Source organism: Ursus arctos, unplaced genomic scaffold (genome assembly GCF_023065955.2).
Source record: "Ursus arctos isolate Adak ecotype North America unplaced genomic scaffold, UrsArc2.0 scaffold_9, whole genome shotgun sequence".
Lineage (NCBI taxonomy): Eukaryota > Metazoa > Chordata > Mammalia > Carnivora > Ursidae > Ursus > Ursus arctos.
Genome location: NW_026623111.1, coordinates 58,736,589 through 58,750,227, shown reverse-complemented (window position 1 = coordinate 58,750,227; position 13,639 = coordinate 58,736,589). Strand labels below are relative to the sequence as shown.

The window sequence follows — 13,639 nt, the reverse complement described above, 5'->3', positions numbered from 1 at the left end:
GAGCCGTCCTTCATAGGCTGACATGGGGTTTGACGGGCCAGTGCCAAAGGTAGAGCTGTCTTGTATGGGACAAGCTCCGAACCTTGGGATAATCCTTCATTCCTTTCCCCCCCAGTAGGTCCTCAGATCTAATTTGAAAATCTTGCAGATTGTCTGAAAGACCCTGAAAGCCCTCCTCTCCTTTTCATCCTTACCCCCATTACCCCTTTGTCCAAGCCCCTCATTAGACCTGGAGCAGGGCAGTGTCTCCTTAACTAGGGTTCCTACCTCCAGGCTTTCCCCTCTTCAGTCCGGCCCATAAAGTGCTGCCATGCTCATTTTTCTAAAATATCACTCTGATTATGTCACTCTAATTCAAAAATTACATTCCCCATAAAAATCATACTCCCTACCTTTCAAGACGTTCATGATCCAGCCCCAGTTTACCATTCCAGTCTTTTCTCTCTACATATGCCCAGTGCTCCAACCAAACCACTCAAATCCCTTTCCAGTCCCTTCTTCCTGATCTCTGCACCTCCCAGCTGTTGGCGAGGTCCAACTCAAATGCCTTCTTGAAGTATTTGATCTCCTCACTGATCTCTCTCTGCTATTGCTTAGCTCTGTCTCTTCAATGAAAAACCACTTCCAGTTCTTTGTGTTTGTGTCTTCCCTTCCCCTTTGGATGATAAGTCCTTTGAAGATCTGTGTGTCTTTGTTTCTCTTACTCTTTTAGTTTTTGCTAACAGTAAACACTCACTATGTATTTTTTTAGCTACTGAAGAGGGAGATAATTCTATTCACAGCCAACTGCTACTCCACTCCCAGTACCAAATGCTATTCTGTCATTTCTGAAGCACTTAACCACATTACTATTGCTATTCTTTCCGGCTTTTGAGCGTTTCTTTATTACGGGAGCACACCTGATGCGAGGCATCTTGCCTTTGCTAGAAAATCCAAAATTTAAAAACAGGATGACTTGAAAAATCTATCATGTTTTTCTTTTCATTTTATATTGTTTGGGGTCTAGTCCATTGAGATTTACTTGTAATGCAAGAAATTATAAGCAAAATGTTAGCTTATTTATCTAGTGAATAGTTGCTCTTAACCCATTAAAAAATAAGATTCTAAAGTCAAAGACTTCTCCACTCACATAAAACCTCCAAAAATGATACAAGGAAAATAAGAGTTTTACTTTAGATATTTAATACAAATTGGGGAACATGCCTCACTTCTTGTAGGCTGATCTACATAAAAGAGAGAAGGAGCTGAGTCTGGAGAAGGAGCAGAACAAGCGTCTGTGGGACCGGGACACGGGCAACAGCATCACCATCGACCACCTGCGGCGGGAGCTTGACGACAGGAACATGGAGGTGCAGCGCCTGGAAGCCCTCCTCAAGGCCATGAAGAGCGAGTGTCAGGGCCAGATGGAACGGCAGGTAGGCAGGACGGGGACGGCTCCCCCCAACAGTCTCTTCGGAGGGAAAAATATGTTTTATGTGTTACCGGTAGAGCTTTTTAAAAAAAAAACATGTATGGGCCTAAAAATAGCCCTAAAATAGAGCTAGGGATTCTTTGAGCAAGTTATGAACACCTGTTATTTATTTCTATATTTTTGACCACTGATTAAATAAAATAAGCTTCATCTCATTTTTGTTCATTGTTGAGTAATGAAATTGCCATCCAATTGCCATTTGATTTTCACCTAGAAATTGGTAACCTGATAATTGCTAATTTCAGAAAAGCATCAAACCATAGGGAGATCTGAGGAACAGCAGGGTCGAAGGTTTCCAACAGAGGTTTTTTTGGTTTTGGTTTTCCCCCAAACTGATTGAGACTGATACATACACAAGATGGATGCAGTCCATTTCCGGCAAAATGTGGAATGCTTTATTAACAGCCCCGAACCTTTAGTACTGGAAGGACGTGGTTCCAATGCCAGGTATTGCCACAGAGACATAAAAAGCATCCCACAAAAGAGTAAGCTTCCCAAAATATGAAAGCAAACCAAAGGGACTAGTCTTGGCTTAGAATCCAGGCAAACCATTTTCCTACTCTTCAGCCCAACCTGGGCAAGAAGAAAGATGAGAGGAGCAACTGGGAGTGAGATTCTTACTCTTTTCTGGACAAGGACCGGAGAATGTGAGTGTGTGTGGGATAAAAGCCATTATTCACTTTTCTCTCAGAGGTAGAATGAAGGGGCAAGTTGGAGGGAAATAGTGAGGAAGAGCAGTTTCTTCAGTCCTGTCACACTGCCCCCATTCGCATTTAAATTGGTACAGAAAACACCCTCAGAGGAAACTTCCCAAGCTCCCACCCTAGAAAGCCATTCTAGAGGAACATCATTATTTAATTAACGTCTCTCCACCTTGGCCTAATTAACTTAAGTTGGTCTGTGGTCTGTACAGAGTTCTGACAGCAAAACGATTTGAGTGAGCCTAAGAAGATAGTATCAGATTCATGATTTCATGTTTGTGAGCTAACTTGTTAAACTCTTGAGGTTGCCTCTACCTATCTGCCCAAATCCATGAAGGTTTCTTTTCTTCAACACTCAGATGGCAGCAATTCAGGGAAAGAATGAAAGTCTAGAAAAAGTGTCCTCCTTGACTGCTCAGCTTGAATCCACCAAAGAGATGCTCCGCAAAGTGGTGGAAGAGTTGACCGCCAAGAAGATGACTCTGGAGAGCTCAGAGAGGACCGTATCGGACCTGACCGTTTCCCTCCAGGAGAAGGAGAGAGCCATCGAAGCTACCAATTCAGAGATCACGAAGCTGCGCTCCCGGGTGGACTTGAAATTGCAGGAGCTGCAGCACTTGAAAACAGAGGGCGATCACCTCAGAAACGTGCAGACCGAGTGTGAGGCCCTGAGGCTCCAGATGGCAGAGAAGGACAAGGTGATCGAGATTTTGCGACAGCAGATTGAGAACATGACCCAGCTGGTCGGCCAGCACGGACGAACTGCTGGTGCCATGCAGGTCGAAAAGGCTCAGCTGGAGAAGGAGATCAACGATAGGAGACTGGAGCTACAGGAATTCAAGGTCTGTGGAGGGTTTTGGCGATTTAGCTTCGGAAATATCTCTCCCCTCATAAGGAAGTTGACTTAAGTCACTGAAGAGGGGCTCTGTGAAGAGAGTCTGTGGACCTTCTGAGATTGTTTGAAACTATTTGTGCATCTGTGTGTTTTGGTGAGAAAGGATCTATACTTTTATTAGATTCCAAAAGGAATGGGTGGCCCCAAAATGGTTTAGGACTACCGATACGAAAGAGAAAAAAAATCAGAAAATCCAGTTTCCTTATGAAACCATTTCTTATCCCACAGGTTGAAGTATTTTCTCCCTCTCCAGCCAGACCTATCATCGAATCCCATCTCTCACCACTCAGTGACTAAAACACTGCATTGTTTGCTAAATCTTGGCTTCCATATCTGTGAAACAAAAGAACAGTTAACATAGTTTGTCATGTTAGTTTCAGGTGTACAAGATAGTGATTCACCACTTCCATACAACACCAGCTTGAACTTGGACACATAGCATAGGGAAGACGCCCGTCTTCAAACAGGTGTTGGCAAGGATGTGGAGAAAAAGGAACACTCAGGGTGCCTGGGTGGCTCAATCAGTTAAGCATCCAACTGTAGATTTCAGCTCAGGTCTTGATTGCAGGGTCGTGAGTTCAGGCCCTGCATCAGGCTCTATGATGGGCGTGGAGCCTACTTTAAAACTTTTTTTTTAAAAAGGAATACCCATACACTGTTGGTGGAAACGCCGCCACTGCAAGACCACTCCTATCTTCACCCCACCATGGTTTTTTCTTCATGTAGGAGCCAGAGTTGTATTTTAAACTTAAAATTATATTTTATCACTCCCATGTTCAAAACTCTCCAATGGCTTCTTACTTCACTCAGGATGAACTTTCACATCCTTACATTGCCTCTGAGGCCAGTCTTGCCCATGGCTCCCTCTCTGACTTCATCTCTGACTACTTCCTCCTCATGCTCAGTCCACTCCACCGTGGAGCAGGAGAAATCCTTCTCCCTCTGTCTTTCTAAATTCTCGGTAACCAAGACAGATCAATAAGAGAAGAGCAAAGAAATTTATTAATAAGTATATCTCATAAGGGGGCGCCTGGGTGGCTCAGTTGGTTAAGCATCAGCCCTCAGCTCAGGTCATGATCCCGGAGTCCCAGGATTGAGCCCTCTCATCTGGCTCCCTGCTCAGTGGAAGTCTGCTTCTCCCTCTGCCCCTCCCCCTGCTCGTGCCTCTCTCTCTCAAATAAATAAAATCTTAAAATAAATAAATCTCGTATAAACAAGGGAAAAACCCAGGGAAATGAGTAACTCAGAGAGGTGGCTTAGAATTCAGGCTTAAATACCATCTTTAGCTGAAAGAAGGATGTGGGAGGGGCAAGTCATGGGAAGGTGACCAGGAAAATTATGAGTAAAGGAATGAGGTTTGTTTTGTAGATTTAAGCCATGCTTTCCCTATTGATAAGATTCTCTCCTAATTTAGAGTCATCCTTCCTTTCCTGGTCAGAGAGAGAGAGACCTCCTTATAAATGGAGACTTCCTTTATAAATATAAGTATCCTTCTGTTTCCAGACCTTCTCCTGTGCCTGCTATTTCTCGAAATAATCAGCTCAAAATATTCCTTATGCCAAAGAGGCATGTTTGGGGTAGCATATTCTGGTTTCCACCAGCCATTCTGATGGCCTTGCTGCTCCTTGAACACTTACCTCTGCCTAGAGCTGTCCCGGAGCCTGTCACATGGCTTGCTCCTTTACCTCCCTCTTTGAGGTTTCTGCCCAGCAGAGAGGGTTAGGGTCCCCAGGACCACCCCCAGTTTCAGCCATTTGCTAGGATGAATCACAGGACTCAGCATGTAGTTGTGCTCCTGGGTGCAATTTATTACAGTGAAATGATGTAAAGCAAAATCACCAAAGAGAAAAGGTACACGGAGAAAGCTAGGCACAGGCTTCCAGAACTCCTCTCCTGCAGAGTCATGCAGGATGTACTTAACTCCCCCAGCAACAATCTGTGACAGCATGTGTCACATGTTGCCAGTGAGGGAAGCTCATTGGAGACTCAGTCCCCAGGGTTTTTTACTGGGGACTGGTCACACCGACACCATTGCCTGGCAACTAGTCCTGTCTTCCAGAAGGAAGGCAGGTGCTCCACATAAATCATTTTGTTTGCAGAACTGGTTTAGGCACCGTGAGCTACTCTTATCTGTTGGAGTGGTGGGAACCCTCCCAAATCCAAGTTCCCAGACACCAGCCAAGGGCCAAGCTTGTTGCAGGCTTTAGTAAGAATAGCTGTTGGGCTCTTTTCTATGTACCAACTTATGTCTTACATGCAAAGCCCCTCCCCTGCTTTCATCCTCCACCTCCCACCTGCTTTTATTCTTTGTTTTGGTCACTTATTATTACCTATTAAATATTTGTTGTCTGTCTCCTCTCCCTGGAATGGAAGCACCCTGGGGACAGTGCTGTTGCTTCCTGCTGTTCATGACTGGGGCAGGGTAAGGTTAGTAAGGCACCTAGGACTGAGCTCAGGGAGGCCTTACCTGGGGCCTCACTTGTGTCACCCCAGTCCTGCCCTGCTGCTCTGTCCCAACATGTAAAATAGTGCCTGGCACAGAGCAGGTGCTCAGTACAGAGTAGGTGTTCTTTGGAGTGAAAAAGTAGGAATAGGAATAATGAAGAGTTACTGCAAAGGGTACTGGAAATTGACATCTAAGGTTAAAAGAAAGGTAAAGTACTCCTTTTGCTTTGCCATTTACTATTGAGGTTTTATAATAAGATAGAAATTTAATATTCTAGGAGAGAGTGAAAAGATATTAAATATAGAGAAGATACTAATACAGTGTCCACTATAAGTACATGTACATTTTTTTTCTTCTTACTCTGTCCTTTGTATTTATCCTTATATTTAGATTTTAAAAGATAAGAAAGATGCAAAGATACGGGAGCTTGAGGCCCGAGTGAGTGACCTGGAGCTGGAGAAGGTGAAGCTGGTGAATGCAGGCTCTGAGCGGCTCCGTGCAGTGAAGGACATCAAACAGGAGAGAGATCAGTTATTAAATGAGGTGAAAACTAGTAGGAGTGAGTTGAACAGTCTTACAGGTATGTTACTTCAGTTCAAATTCTGCTGACAACTCGGAGCGCTGCCAGCGAGGTCCAGCTTGGATGCTAGGACTATTGCAAAAAATGGCCGCTCATCCCACATCATACACGGGGAGAATAATGCTGCCCCGAAATCCTGCTTCTGCTTACAGAGCTCCCGTATCTTGCACTCAGTAACTGTTGATTTTAGTCAACCCTCAGAGTCCATGAAATTCTTTACTGAGTTTTTTTTTTTAAGATTTATTAATTTATTTGAGAGAGAGAGACAGCCAGTGTGTGTGAGTGGGGGGAGGGGCAGAGGGAGAGAAGCAAAACACACCAGGTGACTCAGTCTCACAACCCCAAGATCATGACCTGAGCTGAAACCAAGAGTCAGATGCTTAACTGACAGAGCCACTCAGGCGCCCCTCTTTACTGAGTTTTCAAGAAAAGGGTGAGGGAAGTGGAAACCTTGAGTCCTTTAAGTCGAATAGCTTGATTAAAGGTTTCATAATGAAGCAACATAAACAGACTTGTGCAGATTTCTTGAAAAATCAATCAAGATCTTAAATTTAAAAACAAAACATTTCTAGTTCATGGTTAGTGTGGTGCAGGTATCATTTACTACACACACACACACACACACATACACACACACACACAGAGTCAAGGATTCCTGAGCATTTACTAGGCCAGATACTGAGATAGGCCCTAGAAACACAATAGTGAGGTTCCCAGCTAGCTGGGAGCCAGACCTCTATAGAATGGGTCGCAGAACAGTGGAGGAGGCATGGTGTGCTGGGTGCAGACGGAGGAGAGTGTAGAGAATCAGTGTCCTATAGCATTCACACCTCCTCTGCTAAATTTGAAGGAAGAAAAGGAATTTGGCAGGTAAAAAAGAGGTGGAAGGGACCCAGGCAGAGAGAACAGTATAGGCAAAAGCACAAGGCATGAAATAACAATGTGACCCCAGAAGTATTTGAGTAAAAGTGCAAAGGAACAAGGGCTGCGAAATGAGGCAGAGTAGATAGGCAGAGCCAGACAATGAGGAGCCAGCAAAAGATATTAAGTATGAGATTATTGTCATCAGATTTACATTTTGAAAGGACAGTGTCTGGGCAAGTAAATAGTGAAAGGCAAGACTATAGGGCCAGAGGCCAGCCAGGTAAAGAGGATTTTGCTGTGGCCCCAGGAAGCTATGAAAACTTGAACCAAGGCAGAGGCAGTGAGAATGAGAGAAAGAAGAGTATTTTGACTACTGAACAACAGTACTTTGTGATTAGAGGAGTTATGTGTGGCCTTCAGGTTTTAGGTCTGTGGTATTGGGAGAACGGCGGTCACCAATACCTGAGAGAAGGAGACCATTGGGAGGGGCAGGCTTGAGGGCCGGAGGGTGAGATCTAGCCAGTGTGAGACAGTTGGTGTGCGTGGTGCTGGGACATCCACATGGAAATGTCTGGGTAGACAGTTAGATCTCAGCAAAGAGGTCTTGGCTGTGTTTGTTCCTTTTATGTACAAATCTATCATATATAAATATAAAAGAAGTTGAGCAGGTGTGTGGGTGTGTGTTCTTGTATAGAATTATGAATACATGCCAAGTATTTTAATAATTACTAGAGATAAAAAGACAGAACACATGGCAACCTCAGGTTACTTATCGCATCATGGAGGTTCACCTACGTACGGATGGTGGTGAGATCTGTTGTGGTAGATATGACCATCCAAGAGCGATGCAGTGGATGTGCGCCCATTGCACTGGCTGGGAGAAAGCAGTGACTAGTAGGGGGTACAGGAGGAGGAGCCACTCGGGAAATGTGACCAGACATTGAATTTCTATAACAGCTGATGATGTAGCTAAATGAAGTCTCTTGCAGCTCTAAAATTCTGTAATCATTAGTCACAAATAAAATACACTTCATGCAATGGAATAGACAAAAGTAACCATCTCTTCTTATGACATGGTACAGAGGACTATGAAGTCTTAAAAAGGAACTTTCGAAACAAAACTGAAGAAATGGAAACTACTACAAATAAACTGAAAATGCAATTAAAGTCGGCACAATCTGAACTTGAACAAACGAGAAATACACTGAAGTCAATGGAAGGATCCGATGGTCATGGTATGCTTCCCTGGGTTTTATTCTTCTGTGTTCCATTCCGTTGGTCTAGATGTATTAAGATACAAACTTGGGTACATCGCCTGCCACCTCTTCGGGTGCCACATGATGGGAGAGACACACAGTGATAGGCACCAACAACGGGTGTTAGATGGCAGTTGTTCTACTCAGGGTTTTTTAGGGAAAATGCCATGTGCTTAATATAATCCCTCAAGTATCTGAATCTTTTCCTGTGGCTCTTTGACTAAGGCAGATTACTTCCTTTTTTCCCCCCAGCTATGAAAGTGGCAATGGGGATGCAAAAGCAAATCACAGCTAAAAGAGGTCAAATAGATGCCCTTCAGAGCAAGATACAATTTTTGGAAGAGGCAATGACAAATGCAAATAAGGTGAGTCCCTGTCCTCAGAGTGGAGGAAGCCAATCTGTTCACTCTTTAATATGCTCAGGCAGGAGAAGCCACAGCAGAGTCACAAAGTACAACGGAGACGTGAGGTTATTTCTGACCAAGGGAATGAGGGAAAAGCTCCTGAAGGAACAGTTGAGGAGGATCTTGAAAGAGCTAGTGTTTTAAGTGCAGAAAATGGGCAAAAGGACATTCTTGGTAGAGACAGAGTGATTTTATGTGATCTGTGTTTTCTTAAATAATGTGACATGTATGTTCTTAAAATCACTGTGCTCGCCATATTGTGTAGTACAAGCCCTGGGGGTGCTGAGAGCCGTGGGATTAGGAGCGTCTCACTAACGGATTTCATCAGTGACGTCCAAAAGATAGGAACCGAATGAAAATGGTAGCCCAGTTTGACACATGTTACATGTTAAATGGTGAAGAAATACACAAGTAACACAGTAAATATGGCCCTTTAGCTTGAAAAAAGACCTGAAGTTTGCTTGTGAAAGTGTGCGCCAGAAGGTTGTGGCTTGTCAGGTATTATGAGGGGGTAGAAGGGGGATTTTCTACAAACCGGATGTGCGTGGATGTGACTCCTAACACAAGGTAAACTGAGGCAGTGGTAGATGGGTGTTTGAGGAGTGTGCATGTATGCTTTTTGTGTATTCCTACGCAGCTCTGTTTGGCTGGGTGCAGTTTTGTGTTGACTTAGTATTTCTTGTAAATGAAACTGCATAGTAAGTGTGAAATCAGTGTTGTGCTCAGATATCCCTGATACATCAGTCACTTTGGAACAAATCAACATTTTCAAAAGAAGTTACATCAGGACTGACTGTAACGAAGGTGAGGTAGTAAAGAGCATGCATAGAAGACAGGTGCAGCTCAAGTCATTGCTTTCCCCATACCCAGAAGGAGCTGCTGACATCCTTCTTCAGAGTGAGGCTGACAGTCCCGAATATGTGCAAATGCATGTGTTTGTGCAGACCCCTCATGATATGACTTAGTTATTGCCTCGTTTGGGTTCTTTCCTATTTTTTTCTTCCCTCCTTTTCTCTTATCCTAAATTTGTTTTTTGTTTTTTTCTTTTTCTTCTTCCATTATTTGCCCATTTGGGACCTAAAGCAGTGCTATCTTCATCTGCCCTGGGGAATCTTAGGGCATTAGAGGTCACTGCCTGCTGTCATAACAGGTGCCTGCCCCCGCCCAGAGGAAGGGTTTCATCAAAACCCACGGACATTTCCCTTCAAACAGAAAGGAGACAACTTGTCAAATTAATCTTTCTTTCTGAAGCCTTTTCTGTCTAACTAATCAGAAAAAACAATTATTTCCACCCAAAAGGTTTATTACAGTGGCAATACTGTCTACCTTGTTTACATTAAATATTTTCTCAAAGAAAGAAACATATATTTAAAGAAATACAGACTCAGTAAGTTGAGATAACTTGACTACTATGCATTTCTTTTTGTCTCCCTATTCCACGCTATTTTTTAAAGGAATGTGAATGAATTTCAATCAAATTTTGTTGAATACCAAAGACTCTCCAGAAGAATATCAATAAGCTCATTCTTATCACTGGACCTCAAGGGCAGGAACTGTGTGTCCCATCTTTTTAGGGTCTGCAGTAGGCATTTGTGAAATGAATATTCAACCTTGAAACAAAATAGAAACCCACAAAGCTCCCAAATAAAGGCATCTTCTTTAAATCTCTTTTGTCGTTTTAAACAAATTTCAATAAAATTCAGTGTATGATTACTCAATCTCAATTTACCATAATGCCGTCTCTTTTTATGCAACATAGTTATTACATGTTTTGTAGGTTTTACCTAAGACTTAATAGGCCTAGAAAGAAGTAATATTATCAGTAGTGATAAAAATAAAAGAGTATGTGATAACAATTCGAATAGCTCCCATCTCCAACTCAGAAGCAATTAAATGGCATATGAATTAAACTGTAGTTCAAGTCTTTATATATAAAGTTTCATATTTCCATCATGTCTGAGCATCTATGTCAGCATATTATTTCTGATATTTTTTCCTCTATAATTATAGGAAAAGCATTTTCTAAAAGAAGAGAAGAATAAATTAAGCCAGGAACTGAGTACCGTTGCAACAGAAAAAAACAAGATGGCTGGGGAACTGGAGGTCCTGAGATCCCAGGAACGCCGTTTGAAAGAAAAGGTTGCTAATATGGAAGTTGCTCTTGATAAGGTAGTTATTAACTAAATGTGTAAAGTAATTATCAACTAAATAGCTATTAACTAGATTTGTTCTGAATAAAAGCTCCATGTTGTTAGGAACCAAATCGCTATTATATCACAGTCACCTAGCACAAGGAAAAACCATATCCTATGGAGAAAGCTCTTCTAAGCTTTTAAACATAGTTATAACGCATACATTTTACAAAATTCTCTTTTTCAGGCTAACACAGTCACAGTGGCAGTAAGGTATAAGACGTAAGATGCTCCTGATGTCCTCAGTGGACTGAATAAATAAAAATGTCTCCAGTGTAACTTACTGCCACAGAATGACTTGAACACTAGTTAGAGTACAGTCTGTTCATGATATCCATAGAATGATAGCATAATGCTACTGTCTGACATTTGTTAGGGTCCAGAAAATGCAGGCAGAAAACACAGCTTAAAGAATGAGAAGCATTAATGACACTGTGTTTGTAATTGCCGTTTATCATAGAGGAATAAATCTTTCTTGTCACCTGAGAACTCTGGAAGGCTAAAAATGTACTCAGACTAGTCCTTGATTCTTAAGAAATCGGAGCGTCGTTAGGTAAAATGACCTGTGATCCCTCCTATATCAACTTTGATTTTAAAACATGATATATTGACTCAGTGAATTTCAGTTGTTATTTCTCTGTACATTTTTTATATTGCTAAAGCTATTTCTCATTTCCCCCTTAGCTTCTTCATTCTCTTGAATGCCCTTCTCATACTAAAGGCTTTGTAGATGCTGGGGACACAGAGAATAAAGCCATGGCCTCCAATTGTTCTAAGTTTACTGAATACAGTAAATAGATGAAATGCAAGTTAGTGTGCTAAGAGTGGGGAAGTTCCCTTGAAGAGATGGCAACTCAGTATTTATAGATTGATAAAATAAAACTGTATAGAGAACAGAGGATAAACCACATGTGGTTGCTTGATCGTAGGCATCTTTGCAGTTTGCAGAATGTCAAGATATCATACAGCGTCAGGAGCAAGAATCTGTGCGCCTGAAACTTCAACACACTTTGGATGTAAAAGTGAGGTCTTTTTTTTTTCATCATAAATAGTTTAAGCAAAAAATAATGCTGTTCTTTGATATACTTATGTATTTTCTTCATATGCCGTAGATACATGCAGGTGTCCTTTAACGTTATCTCATACTAGTGATTATGAAATCTGTATAAACAGCACTGCATTCTATACCCAGCCTTCTCCTAACATAACAGATTGAAGCACCGTACTCTGTGTTAAGTTTATAGTAAGAGAGGTGAACACCTTCTTCAGGTGTGCCTTGAGGATACCTGAGGAAGAATTTTCCATACAGAAGGGGGTCAAGCAAGTGCAACGCCCCAACATGCGAGCATGTTTAGCTTGCTTGGAGAATAGCAAAAATGATTTAATCTGCATGACAGAAACACGTGTTCTTTTGAAAACGGTACATTTTCCGTTGACATAGCTGTCTGTGTTCCAAGTATATTTTAGAGTTGCAGACATACAGGAAAGTCTTCATACTAGATCCTTGCACAGGCTAGAGCACTCCGCAGTTCTAGAGGGCCTTTCTTAGTAGTATGCCAGAACCAGCATGGCGTCTTTGGCAAAACTTAGAAACCAGCTTCACAGCGTACCATCCACAGTGTTTTCACATCTCAGATGCTCTTTACAGTTAGCAGCGTGAAGCCATCTTCCTAAGCATAAGCTTCGTCTTCAAAGAGTAACTTAGAAGCATCTTGCTTGATACTTTGGTTTATGACTTTGTAGATGTTCATTCAACACCTGAGACTGAGATTATGTTTGCAAAATACATTTGACTTCACAGTTCTAGGTGTAGGTCGACAGTTGTTTTTGCTCACATCTCTCTTGCTTTCTAGGAACTTCAGGGTCCTGGATACACCTCAAATACTTCTGTGAAGCCGCGCCTTCTACAGCCGTCCTCAGCTGCCCGTTCTCATTCTAATGTACCGTCGTCCCAGTCCACAGCCAGCTTCCTGTCTCATGTAAGCCGCTAGTCTCAGAATCCGCCATGCAAATGACCTGATATGTAAATAATTTTAAATTGAAAAGAATTTCATTGAAAAATACATCTATAGTTATGACATTTTCAGTTACCAAATTTTAGATTTATATAGACCAGATGAATGAAAATCTTTACTTCACTATTTGATGTTTCCTCTGGGGAAGACAGATAAAATATCCAGTGGGATTAATGTTAACAATAATTGGGGTTTTTTTTTAGGTTTTCATTTTAATTCTGCTTTGTTAACATACAGTGTTCTATTAATTTCACGTGTACATATAGTGATTCAGCACTTCCATACATCACCCTGTGCCCATCACAACAAGTGCGCTCCTTAATCCCATCACCTCTTTAGGCCACCCTGCCATGCACCTCCCCTCTGGTGACCATCAGTTTGTTCTCTATAATTAAAGATCTGTTTCTTGGTCTGTCTCTTTTTTCCCTTTGCTCTTTTTTTTTGTTTCTTAAATTACATATATGAGTGAAATGATAAGGTATTCGTCTTTCTCTGACTGACTGTTTCACTTAGCATTATACACTCCAGCTCCAGCCATATCATTGCAAATGGCAAAATTTCATTCTTTTTGTGGCTGAGTAACATCCCAGTATGTATATATATATATATAGCACATCTTCTTTATCCATTCATCAATCGATGGCCATCTGGGCTGCTTCCATTTCTTAGCTATTGTAAATAGTGCTGCTATAAACGTAAGGGTGCGTGTATCCCTTTGAATTAGTGCTCTTGTATTCTTTAGGTAAATACCTAGTAGCGCAATTGCTGGATCATAAGGCAGTTGAAGAACCTCCATACTGTTTTCCACAGTGGCT

General features: G+C 41.9%; 1 protein-coding gene across 14 annotated transcripts in view; it reads left to right on the top strand.

Annotated features, from left to right (window-relative positions):
- Positions 1 to 13,639, top strand: part of CCDC158 (coiled-coil domain containing 158) — an 86,379-nt gene that overhangs the window by 33,881 nt on the left and 38,859 nt on the right. For 12 of the 14 annotated variants that reach the window (XM_026509925.4, XM_057309820.1, XM_044388157.3 and 9 more), the window contains 8 exons: positions 1,218 to 1,415; positions 2,532 to 3,014; positions 5,904 to 6,093; positions 8,040 to 8,192; positions 8,466 to 8,578; positions 10,628 to 10,786; positions 11,739 to 11,831; positions 12,663 to 12,788. In XM_026509925.4, coding sequence (XP_026365710.1) covers positions 1,218 to 1,415; positions 2,532 to 3,014; positions 5,904 to 6,093; positions 8,040 to 8,192; positions 8,466 to 8,578; positions 10,628 to 10,786; positions 11,739 to 11,831; positions 12,663 to 12,788 — 1,515 coding nt within the window. The remainder of the gene's footprint in view (positions 1 to 1,217; positions 1,416 to 2,531; positions 3,015 to 5,903; positions 6,094 to 8,039; positions 8,193 to 8,465; positions 8,579 to 10,627; positions 10,787 to 11,738; positions 11,832 to 12,662; positions 12,789 to 13,639) is intronic. The other 2 variants (XM_026509921.4, XM_048212037.2) reach the window with 1 other exon arrangement.